A 23859-nucleotide genomic window follows, 5' to 3' on the forward strand; every position below is an offset into this window, starting at 1 on the left:
TCTCCTTGCTTCATGTCCACTGACGTACTGCATGTTGCGCAGACATAAATCTAGACTCGTTGGCTCAGGCCCGCACAGCACATGCCTCGCGAGAATAGCTTCAGCGATTCCGAGGGCCGCTCTCTAACCCCGGACTTGGAAGAGGGCATGGAGTTGGAGCGCAACTTCCAAGAGCAGGTCGACCGCGACCTTTCTCAATCTCCCCCGCAGTTGTTAGGCGTGGACGCCCCCGAGACTACTGCTCGCACTACGATCACACCAGCCTCCCCTGTAGCTTCTGCACCCTCGGCCGCTGCTGGCACTGCTGGTGGCGCCTCCCGCGCCAACCTTCGTGTTTCTACCCATCCGCCTCGGCCTGTACCCCAGACTCATGGCAGCGCCAAGGACCGCTTCAGAGCGACCGTCCACAAAGTTATGCGGCTGCACCGCACCTCGACTATGTTGGCGATGGGCGGCGTCGGCGCCGAACCCGGTATCGACCCTAAGCGTGCGGACGCGGACAGACAATTCGGTCACATCCGCCAGGATTGCTTCATCGAGATTATAGACTACAACGGTGCGACCAGTAGCGCGGGCAGGATGGACAACGCTGGGTTCGTCAAGCTGATGAGCGACCCGAAGGCGAGCGAACCTCAGCCGTGGGTCAAGGTATGAATCTTCGCTCACATGCATGCCTCTCGCATACTGAACGAAGCTGTTCGCAGGTTCGATGGATCAACATCGGTGGAATTTCCTGGGACGTTATCAAGGCATTAGCCATTCGGTATAATCTGCACCCTCTGGCTCTCGAGGATGTCTTACACGTCCCTCGCCACTCGCGGTCCAAGGCGGATTATTTCCTCAACCACCTCTTCCTCCGGGTCCTATGCCACTCCCTCGCTAGTCCGGACGACCCCGAGTCCCATGACGATAGCCAGTCGTATTTCCCCCGTGGCGCCGACCAGTCCAGCGGGCCGGTTTTCCCCAATAAGCCTCGGTCCAGTTCACCCACCCGCATGGGCGACGAGACATCTTCCGCAGAGGATGAGAAGATGTCGTACGGCGGCTCGCGCTACTCTACTCTCCGAGAACCGAGACTCAGCTACCGTCGTAAGCCAAGCGTGAGAATAGCCACTCCACCTCTGGACATCGAACGAGCGCGGTCCGTCACAGAGAAGGGCCCGATATCAGCTGGTTTAGCCTCTGTGAGGCCTCAAAGCGAAGCGGCTCTCAAGAGAACGCTCAATGCGAAGACCGTCGCAGCCCTAAAAGAGGGCGGGTCCGAAAGTCGCGTTCACGTCAAGATCCAGCCTATGTGCATCTTCCTGCTGCGGGATAACACGGTCGTCTCCATCCACCCGAATCCGGACCTCGATTTCACTCTTCCCATCTCGATGCGTCTGCGTCAGCCGCAGACTGTGTTAAGAACGAGCGCGGACGGCTCTTTCCTCGTGCAATCGTTGCTTGATTTGATCGTCGATCGGGCTCTGGAGGTTATAGACGAGTATCAGGCGAAGATACTCTCGCTTGAACACGCCGTACTTCTGAAGCCCCATATGGACACGGTCAAGTTCCTGCATATCCTGCAAGGCGACCTGATCCTCCATAGAAGGACGATGGATCCGATCAAAACTGTCGTGTACGGCCTGCGACGCTATGACGTGGACCGCTGCGCCGCACTTATCGCCGAACCGGAGCTGGATGTAAAAGCCGTCAGGGGTTATATGAGCCACAAGGCGAAGATTTACCTTGCCGACGTGAACGATCACATGGAGTACATATTGACGAGCTTGGACATGTTCGCCGGTATATCAGAGAACTTGATCAACTACACTTTCAACATGGCAAGCAACCAGATGAACGAGGTCATGAGGCAGTTGACGCTAGCTACGGTGATTTTCTTGCCGTTGACGTTGTTGACTGGTTACTTTGTGCGCTATATCATCTTCCTCCTCCTGAGGCATACATCTTATTGACTGGCTCTCCTTGTTAGGGGATGAACTTCGAGAATATGTGGTCCATCAAGCACGGCCATACGGATCTGGTCTTCTGGATCATCGCCCTTCCTATGATGGTCATAGTTGTCCCCACATTCCTGTGGTCGGATCTGCGTCAGGGGCTACGAGACCTGAGGACGCGTATGATCGCGCGAAGCACCGCCCAGGCACCAGTTTTTCTCCTTACTGGTGGTAGCCGTGATCACTGACCTCGCACATAGGATTTAAAGAAAAGACAGTGAACCGTCTATCATGTTCAACAATTCTCCCCACTGCAACTCAAAGGACCAACCGATGATGTGCTCTACCCTAAATCCATATACTTACATCCTACTCGATGTCACATCCTCATTATTTGCCTTGAGTCTTCACTGTCTACACATTTAATATTTATCCGGGTTTTGGCGGTGTGCATGAACGCGATGGGATGTGACAATAGATGTCTGTTCGTGCCTGCTTCCCCATATCATGCAAAGCCAAATGTAGCAGTGAGTATCAATAGGGGACACTATCCTAGTATCACGTGCTGCATTGCAAGTTGAGTACGGCGAGATTCACGCGTTGCTTTTGGCAGTCGCACTGCGATTATACCGGTCGTACTGTATCTTCAGTGCTGTCCACATTATCAATGCGGTCTTACTACCAGGTTGCAGCTGGATTATGGACTTGCGCTTGCTCTGATATGAACTGCGCGAATGTGCGCAGTCACCTCGAGGGCTGCAACTGCCCTAAGCAGGTTATATGCAGTACTCTGCGGGTGGTGGTACTATATATGCACATCGGATACCGGCTTCTCCCTTTTCGCCCAACTCAATTCCCTTGCCTCACCGTATCAGCATGGGAGCGACCGTCCCGCACCACTGCCCTTCCCGACCGTACTACCGAGTCTCGGGCACTCTCTCTGACCATCTCTTGGATAAACTCACTGAATGTCCAGGATGCCGCGCGAGAACAGTTTCAGTGACTCCGAGGGTCGTTCACTGACTCCCGACCTGGAAGACGAGGTCGAGAACTACGATATCATTCACAAGGGCAACGACCCCGCCGGTCAAGCCGCATCCACCCGTATCGGCGGCTTGGACGGATCTTCTACGACGAAAGGCAGCCGTCCAAACGTTCACGCGCAACGCACATCTACCAATCCCCTGCTCGATGCAGCACCCGACAGACATGATACCATGGAAAGCCGGCCAGGTCACATCCGACGCCCTGCAGTCCGGACCACCGGTAGCGCTACGGATCGCTTCCGAACGACCGCCAGGAAGATCATACAGATGCGTCGCACGTACGCCTTCATGAGCTTGGGCAATGCAGGCGCCGAACCCGGCGTAGATCCTAAACGGGATGATGTGGACCGTCAATACCGTCACATACAGCAAGAGTGCACGATCGAGATTATAGATTTCAACAGGACGACGAGCAAGGGCATGAGAATGACCAACGGCGATTTCGTGCAACTGATGCACGAAGATCAGAAGAGCAAGCCGGAACCCTGGGTCAAGGTAGCACCTCAATTCTCTGCGCTCGGTGGAGTCTGACTACAATGTGCAGGTGCGATGGATCAATGTAGGTGGTGTGTCTTGGGATGTTATCAAAGCGCTGGCGCTCAGATACAACCTTCATCCCTTGGCGGTGGAGGATGTCCTGCACACTCCAAGGCACTCTCGCTCCAAGTCCGACTACTATAATCAGCACCTTTTCTTACGGGTATTGTGCCATTCTCTCGCGGGTCCCAATGACCGCGAGCCACATGAACACGACCAGATCAATTTCCCTCATGCACACGATTTACCTGCAGAACTCAGGGTTCTCCCCAACGAGTTTCAGTCTAGTTTACCAAGTGGAGTGCTGCCAGTACACGTTGACTTGTTTCCCAACGACATAGGAGCGACGTCGGGTTCACGTCTTCATACGCCGCGCAAACGCACGTCAACATTGAGCTTTCGTCGCAGCGACCGCGTGAAGCTTGCAATACCGCCCATCGACGTCGAGAAAGCTCGTAATTTCAACGAACGAGGTCCACTTTCCGCAGGTCCCCGGGTGGAGAGCCAAGCCGTGCGCGACCGGAGCCTCAACGTGCACACTATCGAGGCACTGAAACGCACGGGCTCTGGACAGAGAGTGGATGTGAAGATACAGCCTATATGCGTGTTCCTGATGCAAGACGGAACAGTCATCTCCATCCATCCAAACCCCGATCTACAATTCACCCTACCCATCTCGCGACGGCTACGGCAAGCGCAGACAATCCTGAGATCAAGTGCGGATGGGTCTTTCCTGGTTCAGTCCATTCTTGATCTCATCGTCGACCGGGCTCTGGAGATTGTGGACGAGTATCAAGCGAGGATTCTGGCACTCGAGCAGGACGTTCTGCTGGTGCCCAACATGGACACCGTCAAGTTCTTGCACATCTTGCAAGGTGACCTGATCCTCCATAAGAGGACGATGCAGCCAATCAAGACGCTGGTCTATTACCTGAGGCGGTACGATGTTGATCGGTATGCCGCCCTGTGGGAAGGGAAAGACCCGAAGGATGTCAAGGGGTATATGAGCTATAAGGCAAAAACCTACCTTGCGGACGTTAATGATCATATGGAATACATCTTGACAAGCCTAGACATGTTTGCTGGGATTGCCGATAACCTCATCAACTATACCTTCAACATGGCCAGCAATCGGATGAACGAGATCATGAGACAATTAACCGTCGCAACAGTGACGTTCCTTCCCCTGACGCTCCTGACAGGCTATTTCGTACGTCGTGCCTACCGCGTAATGTACATCATGTCGAATGCTGACCAGGTGGATAGGGCATGAATTTCCAGAACATGTGGACTGTCAAGCACAACCACACGGATGTCATGTGCGTTGGCACGATTCTAGCTCCTCCAGATCAGTCTTGACGACGCCGGCGTCCTCAGATTCTGGATCATAGCGCTGCCAGTCATGGCCATAGTAGTTCCCCTATTCCTTTGGGTGGACATTCAACGTGCATCAAGAGACTTCAAGAAACGTATGATCGCCCGTACAACTGCCAAGGTAAGCAAGATACCAGGTTCAATCAGCGGAAAGCTCTTTCCCAAATATAATTTAGGATCTGCGTTTCAAACTATAAACATTTAAGCGTCCCTTAGGTACAGTATGATCGGCGGTTCGTATATGTCATGAGAACCTTTCTGTGGCTCGTAGACTTTGACAATCATGTATGCTGTGCTTGATATTTCATCCTGGTCAAAGCCACGAATATGTACCCTCCGGATACTCTACCGCCTCTGAATTGACGCCAAGTCCGGAAAAGAACGTGGGATTAGGAAATGATATATATAATACGTAGCCGTAGTGTTACGATCGAAACAAGAGAAGGTGGTGGTACAATCATACGTGTAGCATGAGCGCGTGGGCTCGTCATGATGTCTTCGGTTTCCGATAGCAGCAATCCATAGACTAGAGCAGACAGATAATAAGCATTATGAAACGGAACAGCACGGTATAATCAATGCATCCTGATATTCGCCCCCTGTCACGACAAATTAGTCCCCGTTGTTTCGCGAGCTGAGATAACGAGAGGGGGTCACCTGGGCAGCCGCTTTGGCAATCATATGTTTCTGAAACGATCGCAATGCTCGCCATATGTCGGCATGCATGAAGAGAGGAACGACGATGGCCATCATAGGCAAAGCTATGATCCAGAACCTACATAGGATGTCGTCAGCGAATGCCAATAATTCCTACATGGTCAACATACACGAGGTCCGTGTGACCATGGTTGATTGCCCACATATGATCGAAATTCATTCCCTGCCAACAGAGGTCAACCGGTCGAGCTGTCACTAGGGCGATGAAACACGCACGAAATAACCTGTCAGCAAAGTCAAGGGCAGGAATATAACGGTCGCAACCGTCAGTTGTCGCATGACCTCGTTCATCTGGTTCGACGCCATGTTGAACGTGTAGTTGATCAAGTTCTCGGAAATGCCAGCGAACATGTCCAAGCTGGTCAAGATGTACTCCATATGATCGTTGACGTCAGCCAGGTATATCTTCGCTTTGTGGCTCATGTAGCCCTTGATCTTCGCCATATCCAATTCTGCGTCCGCCACGAGCGCCGCGCAACGGTCGGTGTCGTATCTTCTTAATCCATAGACGACGGTCTTAATGGGCTCCATCGTCCTCTTGTGTAGGATCAGATCTCCCTGAAGGATGTGAAGGAACTTGACAGTGTCCATCCGGGGTTTAAGCAGAACGTCGTGCTCCAGCGCAAGGATCCTCGCCTGATACTCGTCTATAACCTCCAAAGCTCTGTCGACGATCAAATCAAGGAGGGACTGTACAAGGAAGGAACCGTCCGCGGAAGTGCGTAGGATGGTTTGCGGCTGCCTGAGACGGAGCGATATAGGGAGTGTGAACTCAAGATCGGCATTGGGGTGGATGGATATAACTGTGTTGTCCCGCAGGAGGAAGATACACATCGGCTGGATCTTCACATGCACGCGCTGTTTGGAGCCTGTCTGCTTGAGCGCTTCAACAGTCCTGGCGTTCGCACTGCGTTTGCGAACTGCCTCGCTTTCCACCCGCGGTGACTTGGCAGAGCCCGCGGATATCGGTCCCTTCTCGGTGACTGCCCGAGCTCTCTCGATGTCCACTTTAATGTTGCCGTTGCGCCTGTCCCTGAGCATGGAGGCCCGCTTGATGGAGGAAAATCGTGAACCGCCGTATGCGGTTCGGTCCTCATCTATTGCAACACCGTCTTCCAGTGGCGTCGGCGAGCTGGACCTGAGTTTGTTAGGGAACAAAGCCCTCTCGCCGTTCAGATCTTCGAATGGAGGCGAGAAGGTCGGATCCGAGTGGACTTGCGCATCCCGGTCGGATGGATCCGCCAGCGAATGACAAAGGACACGGAGGAATAGGTGTTGTATATAGTAGTCGGCCTTGGAACGTGCCTGAACGCGCTGGTGTAGAACATCTTCAAGAGCAAGGGGATGGAGATCGTAACGGATAGCTAGAGCTTTGACGACGTCCCATGAAATGCCACCGATATTGATCCATCGAACCTGCACGGACTCAGTCTGTAACACCATACGGGGCTTGAAGATGATACTAACCTTGACCCATGCTTCAGGCTTACAGGCGCCGGCGTCACTCATCATCTTCACGAACCCTTCGTTGTTTAGCTTTCCGACCGAACTCGTCGCGCCGTTGTAGTCTATAATCTCGATTGTGCACTCTTCACGAATATGCCCATACTGTCGTTCCGCTTCTGCGCGCTTGGGGTCGATGCCCGGCTCTGCCCCAACATTTCCCAGCGTGAGCATGGTGGACGTTCGTCGCATTTGCATTACCTTCCGCACAGAAGAGCGGAAGCGTTCCGCTGCACTGCCTTGCATGCGGATAGTGGGTCTTTGAGGACGGGGGACCTCAAGGTTGGAAGGTGCTGACGTTGTGGATGGGGCTCGAGGAGCATTGGCCATGAGGTTGTTGAGAGTCGAAGATGTGGCTTCCGATGCGGCCATGGCCCGAGACAAGGGCGTTGGATCCCTCCTCATCTCGTCTTGGATTGTGCGCTCCATGGCAACCTCGTCTTCCAAGTCGGGCGTCAAGGAACGACCTTCCGAATCACTGAAGCTGTCTTCTCTAGGCATCGCAAGTCTGCCAAATACTCTAGCCGTGCCAGAGAGCGTTTAGCCACAGGAAGGAGGGAGAGCCGGTGCGTGCAGGGTATCCAAAGCAAAACCGGACTAAGTGATCTATAAGCGGGCCCAGTGAGTTGAAAAGGGCAGTCAATCTATCTCATAAGACACAGTCAGCAGCGAATGCCTTCAGGTAGAGGATTGTGAGGTTGAAGGGGCGCAACCGAACGCTGGCACTGTAGTGTGGTGTGGGAGACTGCCTGGCCAAAGCGCCCGGGCTTCAACGTGTTTGTCAAAAATAGGAATATGCGATGAACATTATCAGCATAACATCGTCAACATAACTACGCGTAGGCGAGCGCCATCTCACAGACTACTGTCCTTCAATACTACGATGTAAGTGCATGATGCCGATATCCCTAACGATGTATAGGCCACCATCGCCTGCGCCGTGACGGCGTGCTATCCTCCTCCGCGACATTGGCCTCCCTGATCACCTTCAGAAACACGCTCTCCAGGCTCGGTCTCTCCACTGTGTATTCCGCGAAGTCTCCGTGTTCCGCTAGTATCCCAAATAGGCTTGCGAGTGATAGTCCACGCCGATCGGTGGGGTCGATGGGAACCTCGAATCGCGTTGCAACATCATCCGCCATGCGCGAACCAGGTATGCGCCGCATGAGTTCCTGGGCACGCCGCACATCCTCACCCGTACGGCACGTGAAGTGGACCTCATAGTTGGCATAACGTGCAGCAAGGATATCGGTCGTGCCCACCGCAAGTAGACGCTTAGCCAAGATCCCCACTTTGTTGGCCAGCGCGGCAGCTTCCTCCATCGAATCTGTACACAACAGTCGTTATTGTGGTTTTTTGGAGACAAAGCTGATGATGGTAACTTACGTGTCGTTATTACCACTGCTTTACCCGTTGCCACCGCCCTCAGTGTGTTCCACATGTCTCGCCGGGTGCGAGGGTCGATGCCAGACGAGAACTCGTCAATCAACACGACAGACGGATTACCCATCAGAGAGATGGCCAAACTCAGTTTCCGCTGATTACCGCCGGAAAGGGTGCTAGCCAAGCGATCGGCATAGTTGTCCAGCGTCGTTGCACGCATTACGATCTCGACGTTGTGATGCAGTTCTGCCCCTCGCATCAAACCCTTCAATCTTCCGTAGACCGCCAAATGTTCCCGTACAGTCAGTTGAGGGTCTATAGCGGTAAATTGGGGGCAGACGCCAAGGTTCAATCGGGCAATGCGAGGGTGTCGAACGACAGAAGTATTTTCGATGAGAATGTTGCCACGGTCGGGTGTCAGGTCTCCGCCTGCGGGCATATGAGTGAATGCAGAGACGGGATTAACATGAAGACTGACATATCTGACGGAAAAGAGACGTCTTGCCGGCGCCATTGGGTCCAAGAAGACCAAAAATCGTGCCTCGAGATACGCCCAAAGTAACGTCATGAAGGACCTTGTTGGGTCCGAATGACTTGCTCACATTCAGCACACGAAGCGCATCGTCAGAATGAACTACAGCCTTTGCCTCTGCCTCAACGTCCGGACGAGGGATTGTGTTAGCGGGCGCAGCTGTAGAAATATCTCTTGTCGCTTTTCTGGACAGAACAGACCCCGAGTCCATCCATACCAGAACTCCGAAGAGAAAGAAACTCCAGCAAAAGAGATAGAGGATAGGACCACCGTAACGTCCTATAGTGCCCATGGACGCTGTGGTGACGGGCGCGGAACCCGAGCATAACAGCGAAAACAGGTTCACAGAGACGAAGGCAGCTCTCATCTGTTAGAAATGTCAGAACTTTCCCCAGTCAATGAATAAGTGAGTTTTACACACCGCGCTCGCCACAGGAGATGCCATCGATAGAGTGTAGTCTGCCGATGAGGCTTAGATCAGATATAGCTGGGGTGAAAGGGAGTTGCACTGACGAACTATTGTCATCTCGCGGTCTGCATTAGATGTTTTTGCATACGTGAGAATGAGCAGGTATGCCGCCAGGTAAAGCTTCGGAGTCGTCAATCATGCGGCAAAAGGAAGAGTGGGAACCACGATGTTTACGCACTATGAACATGATTATCTGATACCCTGCCATTACCGCGAATGAAGCCAGGGGTGTCGCCACGAAGAGGGAGGTGCAGTACGCAAATAGCGTCCCAGCTATGCCGTACAATACCAAGACCACCCACTTCAGAGACAGATCAGCCACTGGCTTCCTGAACTTGTAGCGATGCTTACGAAAAAGCCTAGACCACTGAACTGCTCGGAAGCAGTACCAAACACGACGATGATGATGCTAGCGGCAAACACAGAGAATATAGAGTCAAATAGAAGGTGGCCGAGCCACAAGCCGATGGGGTCACTGAGACCGTTGCTGAGCTGCATCGCCTGGACTGAAGATCTCCGCTCCCTGGACACATACAAACTGAAAAAGGCCGGATATACAGACTGACACTCATGAGCTCTTGGGAGGAATGGATGACATATCTATGCTTACCATTGCTGCACCAAAGAAAGCCACCCATTTTAATGCCACGAGCGTCCCAGCATCCACAGGCGGGAAGTATTGGAAGTTTGCGTTGATGATGCTTGACGTGAGTGCAAAGCCCGATTGGTTGAGTGCCCGGTTGTACAGAACGTTGCTTGCGAGATTTAGCATCGTAGGACCAGTGTATCCCGGTGCTGTCGCTTCCCATGCGACAAGTGACTCCAACGAGTTCGTGTTGATGGATACGCCTCCTAAGCTCAAATTCCGGAAATTCTGTTGTATGTCGCTAACAAACGTGGAGTTATCTTGTATGTTCGAAATGTTGAGAGTGGCCGCCGTAACGCCGAGATCGGAAGCGATACCCGGAGGGGTTACCAGGATATCACTTCCCCGTCTTGTGTTGACAAACGTGAGAGGGGATATAGGGAAGTACAACGGGAGGACCTCGGATGAGTGAAAAGTCGTCGCACAAGTCTTCGAACGGTTGCTAATGAAGAAGATCGGGATGCATGCGCCGCATATAGCAACCAGTATAGCCAAGGCTGGCGTCAGCCAACTACGTCGAGCAATCATGACTCGCTTATGGAATATAGTGAACGCTTGGCTGTACGGGGACCGGGGCCGCCCTGTAGTGAGTTGAAGAGCCACTGTAGTAGCATTGTCTGGTGGGAGTGACTGTATCGAAGATGTTTGGCTCTTTTCAGTGTCTACCTTCTTCTCGGGTAGTGTCAGTGTCTTGTCGTTTGTGGCTATGAGTCCGAGGAAAATATCTTCAATGGAGGTTCCATGCACGTCGTAAGAAACAACGCTGAATTCATGCGCGTCGGCACTGAGGATGCGCAAGCTAGCTTCAACTGTTCTGGGATCCTTCGTCTTGAGATGGAAGGCTGCTTGTGACGGAGATTGTACGGTGTAATAGGTGTCCGGAGCGACGGTCCGTAGGCGATCCTGGACAAGAGCCAAGGGTGGTATCGGCACCACTTTATCGTCCAGAGATGCTGCGTTGAAGGTGACTTGGAGGATATAGCCCTCTCCAAGAGTAGTCTTGAGCGACACAGGAGTGCCATGAGCGACGAGCTTGCCCGGAGCGGCGAGGATGGCTATGTGATCGCCAAGCAAGTCGGCTTCATCCAAAAACTGAACTTCGAGGTGAGGTGAGCACAGAACTTAATTAAAGCGTGTACTCACGTGCGTAGTAAAGATGATGGTGCGATTATGGCGAACCGAGGTCAATATTCTCCATAACGCCCGACGCGACAGCGGGTCTACCCCGGAAGTGCACTGAACAGGCGGCGCGTCAGAGACCGCATCGTGACATGACATCGAAGTCAAACTACCTCATCAACCAGGACAACTGGCGGATGTCAGTATGAGCATACAGGTAGAAACAAGACTATCCACCATTAGATCCGCCGACGAGCCCAGCTGCTAATTGCAACTTTCGCTTCTGTCCTCCGGATAGAGTGCTTGCATTGGCATGGATCTTCAAGCCAAGGTCACAATCCCTCAACAATTGCTCGATGTCTTCCTTGTCGTCACCGTTCAATGCATTGTGCTTCACCGCCTGCCATACCCGGATATTCTGCAAGCAACTTAGCTCGGGGAAGAAGACGTTCTTCTGCGGGACAATGCCAAGAGTTCCGCGCGGCGGACGGGTAACGCCTCCTGAAAACGTGACGGAACCGGAGGTACGGCCCAATAAATTGCCCAGAATGGACAACGTGGTCGATTTACCGGCGCTGGATGGACATAAATCATGGCCGCAAGGTGTGTATGCAATGGAAGGCATACCCGTTAGACCCTAACAATACGAAAATACCGTTCTTCGGCACGTCAAAGGATAGGTCCTCGACTGCAGTCACAGCTTGCTTGCGACCGAACCATCCTGGCAAATACTTTTTGTGCAGATTCCGTACTGAGATCGCTATATCAGGAGACACATTGACGTCCTGAGGTATCATTCCTTCACGTTTGCCGAATAACCTAGAGAACCAAGAACGCCTGGCTGACGGTGATTTGGGGTCATACAAGTGTCTTTCCAATAACACGGCCAACCACGGCCAGAGGAAGATATCAATCAAGGCAGCGATCATCAGGGGCAAGAGTCGAAGCCCGTCGTCGGGATCTCCTTTCGAAGCGTTGGTCGGGATCTGCTCGTTCTCCCATCCGCAGATCGCTTTGATAGCGAAGATGTAGAATCCAGGTGGGAATATGACACTGAAGATAAATGCAACCCCATTGCCCGGTCGACGTATGATCAGGGCAATTATAGCCAGCACGATGGAGAGGAATGTGGACGTGACTGCTGCGAGCTGCGGGGAAGACCCGAACGGGGTCGCTAGGAAGAGCGAGTAAGAGGCGAGTGAGAGGCCAAAGAGCAAGTGCACGGCGAGAACCAGGAGGACATGTGTGCCAGTGAAGATGCGGAAATGCCAAACAAGTGCGACAATAATCCACGCCGGAAGATAAGCCAGGCAGTGGCTGAGATGCCAAGACCTATGCCACAAGTGTGAAATTCACACTCCCAGGAAATTAGATTGAGGAACGAACAGTATGCGAGCCGAGTCATACAAACCCATCGCCTTGAGATGACTGGTGAGAAGGTTAGCCCTTTCACCCATGAATGCTCCTGGGAGTTGGTAGGCTATGCCTATATAACATATAAATCTGGTTCGTCTGAGTGAAATTGTTGGTTCTGATCAAACAACACTCACAGAGCGAGTACGAGCAGAGTACGAATACCCCGGATGTAACCTGGGCAAGAAGTACGGAGTTAAAATGGCTGTGGTTGACAGAGCCTATAGTACTCACTCAAGCGCAGCTTCGTGAATTGTTCCTTGTTGGTCTCCTGCGTGAAAGGCCATTCGAGTGGTTTGGGGATATTAACCCCTGTGCTTAATGATATAATCGCCTACATGGCATCGACTGCTGTAATCGTCCGCCCTGCAGCAGTGTTTGATAGAACATACCTGATCGACCGCTAATTGCAAAGGTAGAATGCGTTTTTCAAAGTCACTGGTATGCTTCTTGACGTCGATCCGAAACAGTCCGGCATCGGCCATGATGGTATAAGCTACTCGTGTGCCAGGAACGGCTATGATGGTATCGTTGAAAGTGCCGTGATGGGACGTGGTAGGGGTAGACGTCGGCCGTGCCGAGGAAAGAGCGCTGGTAGCCGCCGGTCGTCCCCCCGATGTATCAGTGATGGTGTTGTCGACGGGATTGAACGCTATGGCCGCAAAACACTCGCTGAAGCCGTTGAAATTCTGTGGACAGTGTCCAGGTATGTCATCAATGTTCATCGCCTTCTTGACGTTCCGTAACTGTTTAGGTGTAAGCCCTTGCGTGATATGCGACATTATATCCTGTGGCGACGGGGACGCCGTTCCATTTGTCCCGTCGGCCCACCATAAAGGCGTAGAACCCGAGTAAGCGCGGCGGAGGTCTCGTATTGGCGTGGGCTCGCCGATGCCATACTACAGTAGAGTATGGATTAGGTCGCAAGGAAAGATGGAACTATGGCGCACGCACATTGTTAGGCCTGCTGAGAAAGATTTGCGCGACGGCCAAGAAGATGCCGTAGCCGATGGGAAGGATGAAGCACCGTACAAGGTTCAGCTGTATCATGTATCGAATCAGGGTCGAATCAGGGTCGAATCAGGGGGTGGGTCGGCGGGGAATCCACGCCAGGGCCTACCCATGAGTGCTTGGAGAGGACAATCCAATTCTTCCAGAACAGGACGCTGAATTGACGCCACAAAAGCTTGCCGGTCATGGTCTGGCAGGGAGCTGGTCTGTGCCGATGACTTTGTGGCGCTGAGAGCCTTCAGATTCAACGCTCGGCCTGCAGTGAGCGAGAGTCGTGTGCGCGCCTGCGAGACGAGAGCAAAGAGCAAGAGCTGTTTCCCGCTGCCTGTCCGCAGCGTCCGTAAGCCACGGTTGCATGAGAGCCGCCGAGTGAAGGATGGAGCGGCACACAGCCACACCGCTCAGCCGGCCATTCGCGTGTCCTGAGCGTGGGAATATGGATATCTACCTACCCGGGCTTCAAACGAGCCTTCTCTATTTCAATCCATCATATCGCCTCCCAAGGGCCAACATCCAATGCTGATGCCTGACGGTCTGGAACGCCGCTTTCGCGGCTTTCTGCATTCGATCCGCCTTCGGGACACTCGGCACCGCATGAGTATGTCCGATCCAAGCAAGCTCCCTGTCTCACTGAATCCTAAGGCCTGAGCCGGAAGGGCCAAACCGCGTTCGCGACGGAACTGCAGCGACGATTTGGCGACGATGCAACGATCTCGCTCCCGTACAGGATCGGCGTCAGCCAAGCCCTTGATTCAGGCGCCCGATGTGTCCGGATCCACCGGCCCGTGCGAACCCCGCAGTGGGGGGACCTGGGTGTCTCCTGGTTCTCCTTCGACGCGTTGCAAGATTGTTTACCCGAGACGGGGATACCGTCATGCTTCTTGTAGGCGCGATAGGACGCTGCCTTGCCCTCTGGTAGAAAAGAACATTCAGCGGCAATCCGGCAACACGCGGTCCCGTGGACATCGAGCATGCATCAGCACATCACGGTACTGGGTCGGGGACCACCGCACTTCCAACATTCACCTCAGGCGCATGCAGGATATTAAAGGCCGTGGTCGGTACCGACAAGTATAAATACCCCTGATGATATGCCTCTTCCGTAGGCTCAGACTCTAGGAGACTGCCAGAAATGCTTGCGGCGACATTCTCCCATCTCATCATAGCCCTCGCGCTCTTCGTCACACCCGCAATCACCCTGTTCCACGGACGGGATGCGAGCGGTCTGTCGGCTCTCTCTGATAATTTCGCGGAGACATGGCCGGCTCGTGAGCGCTTACATTTTACTACGCGCCGTTACTCGTATTCTCACCGTAATACGTAGCTAATACCACTGGCGGAACCTCGTGGTCTACTGCGTATGCTCGGGCGAAGAGCCTGGTTGACCAGATGACGCTCGAGGAAAAGGTGCAACTCATAACCGGCCAGTCTGGTCGATGCGTTGGACAAACTGCTCCTGTAGAGCGTCTCGGGGTGCCGGCTTTGTGCTTGGAAGACGGGCCAGCCGGAGTACGGCCGATCTTGGGCGTCTCGCAGTTCCCCTCCGGCTTAGCAACGGCTGCAACCTGGGACAAGGATCTCATCTACCAGCGCGGCTACGCTATGGGGCAGGAATTCCACGATCAGTGGGTGCCTCTTGTGCTTACTGTCGATGGGTGTTCATGTTCCATTCTCAGAGGTGTCAACATCGCCCTCTCTCCTGTGACTGGTGGTCCGCTGGGTCGCAGCCCCCTTGGCGGTCGGTATGTCTGAATTTTGGCCCCTTGCTGAAGGTGCATTCATCCACGTCCGTAGCAATTGGGAGGGATTTTCGCCGGATCCTTACGTTACTGGTTCTGCTTCGTATTTGACAGTCAAAGGTATGCAAGATGCCGGAATCCTAACCACGGCCAAACATTGGGTTGGATACGAGCAGGACACATACCGGTAAGCCTCTTATCCAGCTAATCGCGTTCCCATCTCATGATCAAACATACACAGTGATCCGTACAATCTCACGGAGTCCTATTCTGTCTTCCCCGCTCTCGAACAACAGCCTATCTCATCTAACATCGACAACAAGGCCACCCATGAGCTCTACATGTGGGGCTTTGCAGAGGCTGTCCGGGCCGGTACCGGCTATGTCCTGTGGTGCGTAGCCGACGGCTCTACGCCTGCAACAAGCTTACCCGAGCCGTAGCTCGTACAATGAGGTCAATCGAACCCACTCATGCGCCAATGCTTACACGAATAACAATCTGCTGAAGGGAGAGGTACGCCTGCCGGTGCCCATGCGCGACATATCCTCACTATGAACAAGTTGAACTTTCAAGGTGCTCTCATGTCGGACTGGGTACGGCACATCCTTGTTTTACTACAAAAATCAGGCTAACATACAAAAGGGTGGTGACTGGGGAGACGCAGCGTTCATCAACGGCGGCCTTGATATGTCGATGCCTGGCTCAGGTTTCGGCGGAATGTTCGGCAACATGTTCGGTGATGCGCTCTTGGCTGATGTAAAGAATTCGTCCGTGACGGAATCCCGCGTGAACGACGCCGTGAGTCCGGGGTGCATTGCATGTTGGCACACATCGTCTAAATGCCGTTCTCAGGTCCTTCGCACCTTGGTTCCTTGGATTGCATTTGGCCAGGCCGATACGCCGCTGCCCAATGTCACCTTCAACGCTGTTCCTACATTTTTCGTCACGGATGACGCTCATTGGAGGGATGTCCGCAAGGAATCCACAATGGATCTGATCAGGAAGATCGGCGAAGACTCAGCGACATTGCTGAAGAACGTCAACAAGGCGCTTCCTCTACAGAAACCCAAAGTTGTGTCGATAGTTGGGAGCGATGCTGGTCCCAACATGTTGAGTGCCATCAATGGCGGCGGGACAAACTCATATCCGGCGTGGAATCCTGTGAGCAGCTTGTTTTCTTAGGCTAGTCGCCGTGCTTTGCACTTAACGGCTGCTGCAGAATGGAACGCTGTCGTTAGGGGGAGGCTCCGGCTGGGCTATCCCGCCGTATCTGGTGACGCCGTACGAATCGATCAATTACCGCGCCCGCAAAATGAACTCCCAAGTTTACACGATCTTCAACGATACCGCGTATGATGCCATTGGCAGCACGGTTCAAGTTGCCGACGTAGCTCTGGTCTTTGTGAGTGCATACGCGACCGAAGGGAAGGATCGCCCCAATTTATATCTGTAAGCTCGAAAGTAAAAGACATCTCCTCAGTTCCGCCTGATTTCATCTTCGTAGCGACAACAACGGCGAAAAGCTGATCAAGACTGTAGCGCGGAATAACTCCAATACAATAGTGGTCATTCAGTGCGTATGACCAGCTAATGCTCATACGTCATGCTCATCGTGTTGTAGCGCCGGAGGTCCTGTCTTAGTGGAGGACTGGATCGATTTAGAGAATGTCACTGCGGTGATCCAGGCACACTACCCTGGTCAGGAAGCCGGGGATGCCATCGCCAGTGTACTCTTCGGAGACGTCTCCCCCAGCGGCAAAATGCCCTACACGACAGGGCACTCCTTAGAGGAATATCCCCCGCACACTATCGTCTCCGATCGCGTGGTTGACCCTCAATCTTACTTCAACGAATCTACCTTGATTGACTACCGATGGTTCAGCGCGAAGAATATCGTCCCGCGATTTGAATTCGGCTTCGGCCTATCATATTCGACATTCGATTACAGCAACATCAACGTCAGAGACGCTCATCTACCCGACAACACCTCCGTACAAGCCACGAATGAACCTTTCATTGGCTCGAATGATAGCAACAGCTTGTACGACACCGTTGTGGAGGTGACTGCAGAGATCACAAACACCGGCAACGCCACTGCCTGTGAGGTAGCGCAACTTGTGAGCATTTCTCCATTCGTTCCAAAGACCCGCCACTCAATTCCGTGCAGTATGTCACATTACCCGGTAGTTCGGGTATATGGCTGCGCGGCTTCGACAAACTGAAGGCTCTGGCCCCGGGCGAAACTCGTACCGCAACTTTCGCGTTACGGCGCAAGGACCTCTCTTTGTGGAGCACTGTGAGACAATCCTGGTACATTCCCAGCGAAGACATCAAACTTCAAGTCGGTTCTAGCTCCACCAAGTTGACTTTGGTACGTATTGACATTTTTCTACGTGCAATTATCTCGCAGCCTAATAGAGCGCCAGAATGCTACATGGTCCTCGCGTTGAAGAGTGATAGTGGCATAACACGCGTTCCTAATGAGCGCCGCTCCGTGCGGCGTGCATGATTCTACGCGTCTCCGGTTCGTGTATCTCGCAAGACGACTATCGGTCCCTGAGTATTCGACAATCCATGTGAACCGGTATCTCTCAGTATAGACTTACAGCAATCACTGTACACTCAGGCTTGCTTTTGACCGCCATTCCTGGTATGCTTCTGCCTGCTAGGAAGGTACGTTTCGTTCTCATCGTCCGTAGTCTTCAACGGATCCTGTGAACAGCAAATTGTTCAAGTAACGCACATGAACAGTCAGCGAACTGTGGCCACTGACGTATCCCCGGTTTCGTAGGCTGAGCATATATAGCATATATTTGTAAGCGCCAGCATGGCGGTTCCGTGACCGTGTCGACATCAGTACAGGAAGATGAGTACTCTCGGCGAATTCCAACTCTTCCGCTGTCTTGCGTTTTTTATACCAAACGATCTTCTTAAGCAAGATGGCGAGCTGTGTATCTGTGTGGTCTGTTGCGTAAACATCGACGACGATGCAAATCATTCATACATACTCACCCTGTCACTTCGCGCATATGAGAGATGAGAGACGTCTGCCCTGCAATCCGGAAGATCGATGCAGGCTTACTGTACAGTTGCCCATATCGGTGCTAAATTCTACAATGCACATTCTCTCTCGTGTGCTCTGAGAAGTCCGCATAAGATTGGCAGCGATTCCATGTTTGGTTTCAAACATAAGGAGTAACCGAACATACGAAAATGGTTGTAAACTACGTATCATCACAGCGAGCATTCATGAAGAATCAAACTAGCGTCCATTGTCACTTGAAGTAAAGATGAGCAATGAGTCCGGATATTAGCCGTGCAGAAAAAGAAAACCGTGCGGTTCGGATCAATTGTCAATGTAGCCTCCGCTGCCCTTGTAACCAACGTAACCCTGACCGTTGAACTCTCTTGGAGGTGCTGCGCCAGGAGGAAGCTGATAATTCGGCTGCGATGAATATCCGCCTGGAGGGGGCGACTGAGCCGGAGCCGGTGATGATCGAGAATACCGATTCTGCGCCGTCTGGGATGACGGCCGTCGTGATTGTCGTGCGACGCGTCGAACGCCTTCGTTAGTCGTGGGTACGGGCCCATTGTCAGCCAGGCTCACGCCTCGCTGCGGACGTGTGCGATCCTGACTGCTCGTCCGGTTCCGGGATGAAGGACTCGCAGCTGGAGCTTGTGAAACATACATGTCCGGTTCCGTTGTATATGAATCATTATAGGCAGCAGCCTGCCCACGAGCGTCCCGATATGAGTTCTGGATCTCCGCTGAATGACTGATTGGCGAAGTCATGCTACGATGCGGTGGGTTGCTTCCACCGGTCGTACGAGAGAAGTGCTCGAACGGATTGCTGGCGGGAGCGTGACGAGGGACTGGAGCAGGAGGTACCGAGTCCAGGTCGTCATAAGGATCTCGGTTATCGGGGCTCGGCACCAGTCGTTGGTTCGAGGACGATGCTGGATGTATCGGCCAACCTTCTTCGCTAGTGCGACCGGCCGAGGAGGACCCAGATACGGTTGAGGATGCAACAGGCCGAGCAACCGACAGCGGCGCTGGGAGCATGAGCAGCTGGTCTTTCTCGTACCTGCCCCGTGAAGTGATGGGGGCACCAGATTCAGTAGTACTCGTTTCAGTCGGCGGCGAAGGTTGGTAAGTCTCCGTGGAAGAGACCATCGAGTACCTGTTCGAGTCAGGCCTGCGTGAGCTCATCGTCAAACAAATGCGTGTGATATCAAGGGACCACATACCGCTTAGGTGACCCAGAATGGACGTCCCAGAAGGTTGAATCTCTGGACGTGGTACCAGTCTTCCATCGCCTCTCGCGCTCGAACTCAGCCCATCGCTTCATCACGATATGTGACGAATCGAATTCCCCCTCCTTGTCCCCGTGATCAGCGCCCTTCTTGTCACCGGCAACCTGGCGAGTTTGACCCCAGGAGAAGTCGTCGAAGTGCCAGAATGCATACATCGGCAGTATGCCGTTCCACACGGGGAGGGAGAACAGATATATGATCATCCATCCAACATATGCCAGTTTCCTGCTAGTGATGACAATGAGGACGCCGGGCAAACCAAGGACAATGGCAAGGAGAACGAGAGGTATCGTTGTGTTGGTGCCGCCGGGTATGATGGAAACGATGATGAGGTACAGCGTGAACGAGATGGCAGCGGGAAGGACGAGCATGCCGGCCAATTCCATGCCAGTGACAAACTGCATGGAGAAGCAGAATGTACCACAGAGGTCACGAACGAGGATAAGCTCGAAGAGATTGTGGACTGTTGAGTTGATCCATCGACGTCGCTGGGATAGGAGCACACGGAACGTATCAGGCACGATCGTCTTGCACACCGCCTGGGGACAGAAAACGTTCTTGCGCCGCGGGAAGGTTTTCAGCAGTAACGTCGTGAGGTAACGATCTTCACCAAGAAGCAACAAGTTCTTCTTGTGCAGCGAATCAACAACATTCTCGGAGTAGTGTTCCACGATATCGGGGTTTGCAAGGATGGGGACCCAGTAGCCGGAGTCACCTTTCGGGGCCTTGATGCGGTACATGCTGAAACATCCTGGCAAGCACGTCACGCCGCCGAACATCGATTCGAAGGCTTTGACGTTATGATGCGAGTTGTAATATTCGAAGACTACGAAGGATATCAACACGGATCTTGTTCAGACCAGTATCTCGGGACATACCTTGTATCATCGTAACCCAGGTTTCAGCCTTGTTAGCAATCTTGGTTTCGCCGCAAAGACCCATGATCTCCACATCCTGCACCATGCACGCAACCATCCGACTCAGCGAGTCCGGGAAGACCTTCGTGTCAGCGTCGACACAGAGCACTGTTTCATATCGGTCCGGGCTGATGCCCGTCACCCGCCACATCGAATTGAAGAACTCGTATTCGAAGGTCGTCATGCGCTCGTCGAACATGACCTTCTGCATGAACGACATCAGCATGATTTGGCTGTCGCGCTTGCCGCGATTGCCGGGCTTGGGGTCGTTCGCTTCCAGGGGATTACCGCACTTCGCTACGAGGACCATGGGAACCCGCTGCTGCTTCGACATCTCCACAGTCGCGTCGTCGTAAGCATAGAAACCAGCATATACTTGAGCCATGTTGTGACGCTTGTGCCCATCAGCTATGGCGACGTAGGAATGCGGTTCAACCTCCTCGGGCGGGATCAAGAAGTCCTTCATCATGGTCAAACAAATATCTGGGGTCGTCATGTCATTCCCAGCACCCTTGGCCAAGCCGTCGGCGATGACCAATATGACTTTGTGGCTATTCGGATAGTCGGTAGTTGCGAGAGAGTCCAGGGTGGTCCTCAAGCCCTCAACGGATTCGGAGTAGGCAGTGACGAGACAGATGGTGTGAATAAGAGGGTAGCCGAAAGGTTCATAGTCAGGAGGCGGTTGAGGGACAATGTTATAAAGAGGGAATGGGCACGGGTTCTCGTTGAAACCACGCGCAACCACCGCGGAATCGTTGAGGGAGGTACTGCTCCTCGACTCCCTCATCGTTTCCGGAGGCGTTAGTTTGGTGCCTCGGGCGGAAGCAGCATACAATGTACTCCGTTTGTAGGGGCTGTTGTCGATCATGCCGTACGCAGTGGCGGGTCGTCCACCTTTCAAAACATTGCTATCCTGTGGCGTAAAGCGAGAGGTGCTAGGCAAGAAGCCGCGCTTGCCATTCTTCTTTGTCAATCCCTGATTGTTCACGTTTGGCCGGTACTGGCTGGGAGCAGGGCGGTAGATGTCGTTCGTCCAGTTCTCAATCTCGGCGCTACGTTGCATGCGCTGTTCGTACGTCTCCCGTTTGAAGTCGCCGAGCTTCCAGGAGAAGAACCAGGTAAAGATAACGGCCATGCCAAACCGGATCCCGACAACGCCGATGATAAAAACGAGTGAAACGTAGAGGACAACTTCGGAGGCAACACAACCGATCGTGTTGGTATCGATGAAACCGACGGTAACAAGGTCCTCCAAGCAATGTCCCATGGTCCGCTGGTTCGTTCGGAGCAGTTGCATGGTGAGATCCTTCCCATTATACGTCCCGTTCGGCTTGGCGAGTTCGTCGAAGAATTTAGGATAATTGACTTCCGAGCGGCTCAGCCAGGTGAGCAGATTGAGGTCAAGAACGGTGCTAAAGAATATTATGACTTATCATAAGACGATGAGAGCCCGTAATACGTACGACTCAAAGACGGCAAGGTTACGACTGGGGTTCTTGACATCATCCCATGTGTAATACACCTGGCCCTGTGGATGAAGCGAGGCAAGATCATTCCTCGCCGTGGACGTAATGTGGCAATTTTCCGACGAGTCGTAGCCAGTAAGGTTGACGCCAGAGTTCCCATGTTGGCTGTAGACATTACAGGGGAAGTACCAGTCCACATTGCCGTTTGAACCGCTGATCGATGAGTTGCTCGCTTTGGTGATGATCCCTAAGCAATGCTGGTTCACCTTCTGGAACATGAAGGATATATCGTTGCCCGCGACGTTCCAACCACCTTCGAAAAGAGGGTTTGTGCTGCCATTTGGGAAGACAGTGGCAGTCTTGGGATGATTGAACTTGGAGAGATCGTAGTCGTAGCCATGGATGATGACGGAGCCGGTGCCGATGGTACCAGAATGAAAACGCGTGGGTGGACGCCCGCAGACGGTTTCCGTGAAGCCGAAAGTGAGGTATCCGACGGCCGTCATGAGCACAGCTACGACACTGAGGAGTCCCATCTTTTCTCGCCATGCGCGCTGCTGCTCAGGCGTTTTGATGCCTAGGAGACGTGAGAACATCATCGGTCGATCCACAACAGGATGACGTACCGCATGCAGCGAGGAGAAAGTTCGGTATACAGATGGTGAGAATAAGGCAGTACAGCATCCACCAGTCATGAGGTCCGGGTACGTCTCGGAAGAGGAAGCCACCCTTTGCTTGGGGTTGAGGATGCGGAACATCAGCAGGAGTAGACGCCTGCCGCTTGAGGCGGCGATTAGTGCCTCGCTTAAACAGAGCAAGCCCGGATTCGTGAACGTCTTCCTCTCGACCGAGAATCGACTTTCCACGCCGAACACCAGGCCGCCCGGCTTGCGGCGCATTGCCAGTGCCTATGAGGGGAAAGCGTGAGCGGAGAAGGAGACATAGAGCGAAGATTGCTGACTGGATGGCAAAACGCCTACTCTACCGCCGTGTTCCTGCTCCAGCTGGGCGGCGTGGGCACGATAATGCCACAATCGGTGACCGGGCTCTAGCTTCTCTCTGTCTGGTCTGACCAAGCTCTTCTTTCTGCCAACTCGCTCTTCTCCAGCCTCGGGATCCCCACCCCAGGCGGAGACTGGCTGCATCCGCTGCCCCACATGCTCGTGGCGCTCTCCACGCTCCTGCTCCTGGAACGAGACGGTGCCCTTCGTCTGATTGCTGAACGTGCTGGCCTGACTTGGGTGTATCGGTGGTCTTGCGGAGGGAAAAGGAACTTCGGGGAGTTCTGATGGTGGCTCGGGGCTGTTAGGGTATGATGGAGGAGCCGGGGGAGGTCGTGAGGATCGTGGAGGGCGTTGACCTTGACCACGGTAGTCCATAGCTTCGGATGGCAAGCAGAATTACGAAGAAAACGACGAGAGCAGGCCCATAGGCCGGGCTGCGAGGGAGAGCAGCAGGGAGAGGAAGCCGTGAGGACGGTGAGGATGGAGCTCACAAGGCGAGTTGACGACGCAGGGGCGCGTACTCCCACGGTTTCATTGACATGACACGCCTCACGGCCTCTTTCAGCCCTAATCAATGCTCATTTACCCTGCTCTCTCGTCATCCTCCTTACGTTTGTCCTCCACCTGTGGCCCCGACGCTCTGGCTTTCTCTGCATCTCGTAACCCTCCTGGACGACCGCAGCAGCATCACGTCTCTCACGTTCCACTCACAGCGCAGGCGCACCGCCGAGA

The 23859-nt window shown here is 53.4% G+C and overlaps 6 protein-coding genes across 6 annotated transcripts; 3 read left to right on the forward strand and 3 right to left on the reverse strand.

The window, feature by feature from the left end:
* Positions 1-74: 74 nt before the first annotated feature.
* PUNSTDRAFT_96001 (uncharacterized protein) lies at positions 75-2185 on the forward strand (the record flags this gene model as incomplete). The annotated part of the gene is made up of 3 exons (XM_007379129.1): positions 75-648; positions 705-1910; positions 1973-2185. The coding sequence occupies exons 1-3, from the start codon at positions 82-84 to the stop codon at positions 2183-2185; spliced, it is 1986 nt and encodes a 661-aa protein (XP_007379191.1). The 5' UTR covers positions 75-81.
* A 729-nt stretch (positions 2186-2914) lies between these two features.
* On the forward strand, positions 2915-5091 carry PUNSTDRAFT_129907 (uncharacterized protein; the record flags this gene model as incomplete). The annotated part of the gene is made up of 5 exons (XM_007379130.1): positions 2915-3478; positions 3528-4730; positions 4787-4839; positions 4898-5015; positions 5071-5091. 5 exons carry the CDS (start codon positions 2915-2917, stop codon positions 5089-5091), a joined length of 1959 nt encoding a protein of 652 aa, XP_007379192.1.
* A 188-nt stretch (positions 5092-5279) lies between these two features.
* Positions 5280-7615, reverse strand: PUNSTDRAFT_80502 (uncharacterized protein; the record flags this gene model as incomplete). The annotated part of the gene is made up of 5 exons (XM_007379131.1): positions 5280-5493; positions 5552-5669; positions 5722-5774; positions 5828-7027; positions 7079-7615. The coding sequence occupies 5 exons, from the start codon at positions 7613-7615 to the stop codon at positions 5470-5472; spliced, it is 1932 nt and encodes a 643-aa protein (XP_007379193.1). The 3' UTR covers positions 5280-5469.
* A 380-nt stretch (positions 7616-7995) lies between these two features.
* PUNSTDRAFT_96008 (uncharacterized protein) lies at positions 7996-14040 on the reverse strand. Its single transcript, XM_007379132.1, has 18 exons — positions 13797-14040; positions 13631-13717; positions 13069-13575; positions 12911-13010; positions 12814-12853; positions 12650-12766; positions 11891-12595; positions 11501-11838; positions 11437-11453; positions 11288-11380; positions 10109-11236; positions 9850-10059; positions 9677-9799; positions 9543-9618; positions 9451-9488; positions 8976-9396; positions 8501-8926; positions 7996-8441 (listed from the first exon to the last, which is right to left on the reverse strand). The coding sequence occupies exons 1-18, from the start codon at positions 13872-13874 to the stop codon at positions 8023-8025; spliced, it is 4923 nt and encodes a 1640-aa protein (XP_007379194.1). The 5' UTR covers positions 13875-14040; the 3' UTR covers positions 7996-8022.
* Positions 14041-14819: 779 nt separating this feature from the next.
* On the forward strand, positions 14820-18035 carry PUNSTDRAFT_140602 (glycoside hydrolase; the record flags this gene model as incomplete). The annotated part of the gene is made up of 14 exons (XM_007379133.1): positions 14820-14955; positions 15012-15312; positions 15364-15429; positions 15482-15613; positions 15668-15817; positions 15867-15939; positions 15987-16019; positions 16069-16224; positions 16279-16587; positions 16646-16875; positions 16931-16999; positions 17048-17543; positions 17594-17797; positions 17853-18035. The coding sequence occupies 14 exons, from the start codon at positions 14820-14822 to the stop codon at positions 17874-17876; spliced, it is 2379 nt and encodes a 792-aa protein (XP_007379195.1). The 3' UTR covers positions 17877-18035.
* Positions 18036-18772: 737 nt separating this feature from the next.
* On the reverse strand, positions 18773-23502 carry PUNSTDRAFT_56805 (glycosyltransferase family 2 protein; the record flags this gene model as incomplete). The annotated part of the gene is made up of 6 exons (XM_007379134.1): positions 18773-19622; positions 19687-20566; positions 20619-22069; positions 22121-22700; positions 22750-23031; positions 23085-23502. 6 exons carry the CDS (start codon positions 23500-23502, stop codon positions 18773-18775), a joined length of 4461 nt encoding a protein of 1486 aa, XP_007379196.1.
* Between the last annotated feature and the right edge of the window lie 357 nt (positions 23503-23859).

The sequence above is a fragment of the Punctularia strigosozonata genome, assembly GCF_000264995.1.
Source record: "Punctularia strigosozonata HHB-11173 SS5 unplaced genomic scaffold PUNSTscaffold_1, whole genome shotgun sequence".
Classification (NCBI taxonomy): Eukaryota; Fungi; Basidiomycota; class Agaricomycetes; order Corticiales; family Punctulariaceae; genus Punctularia; species Punctularia strigosozonata.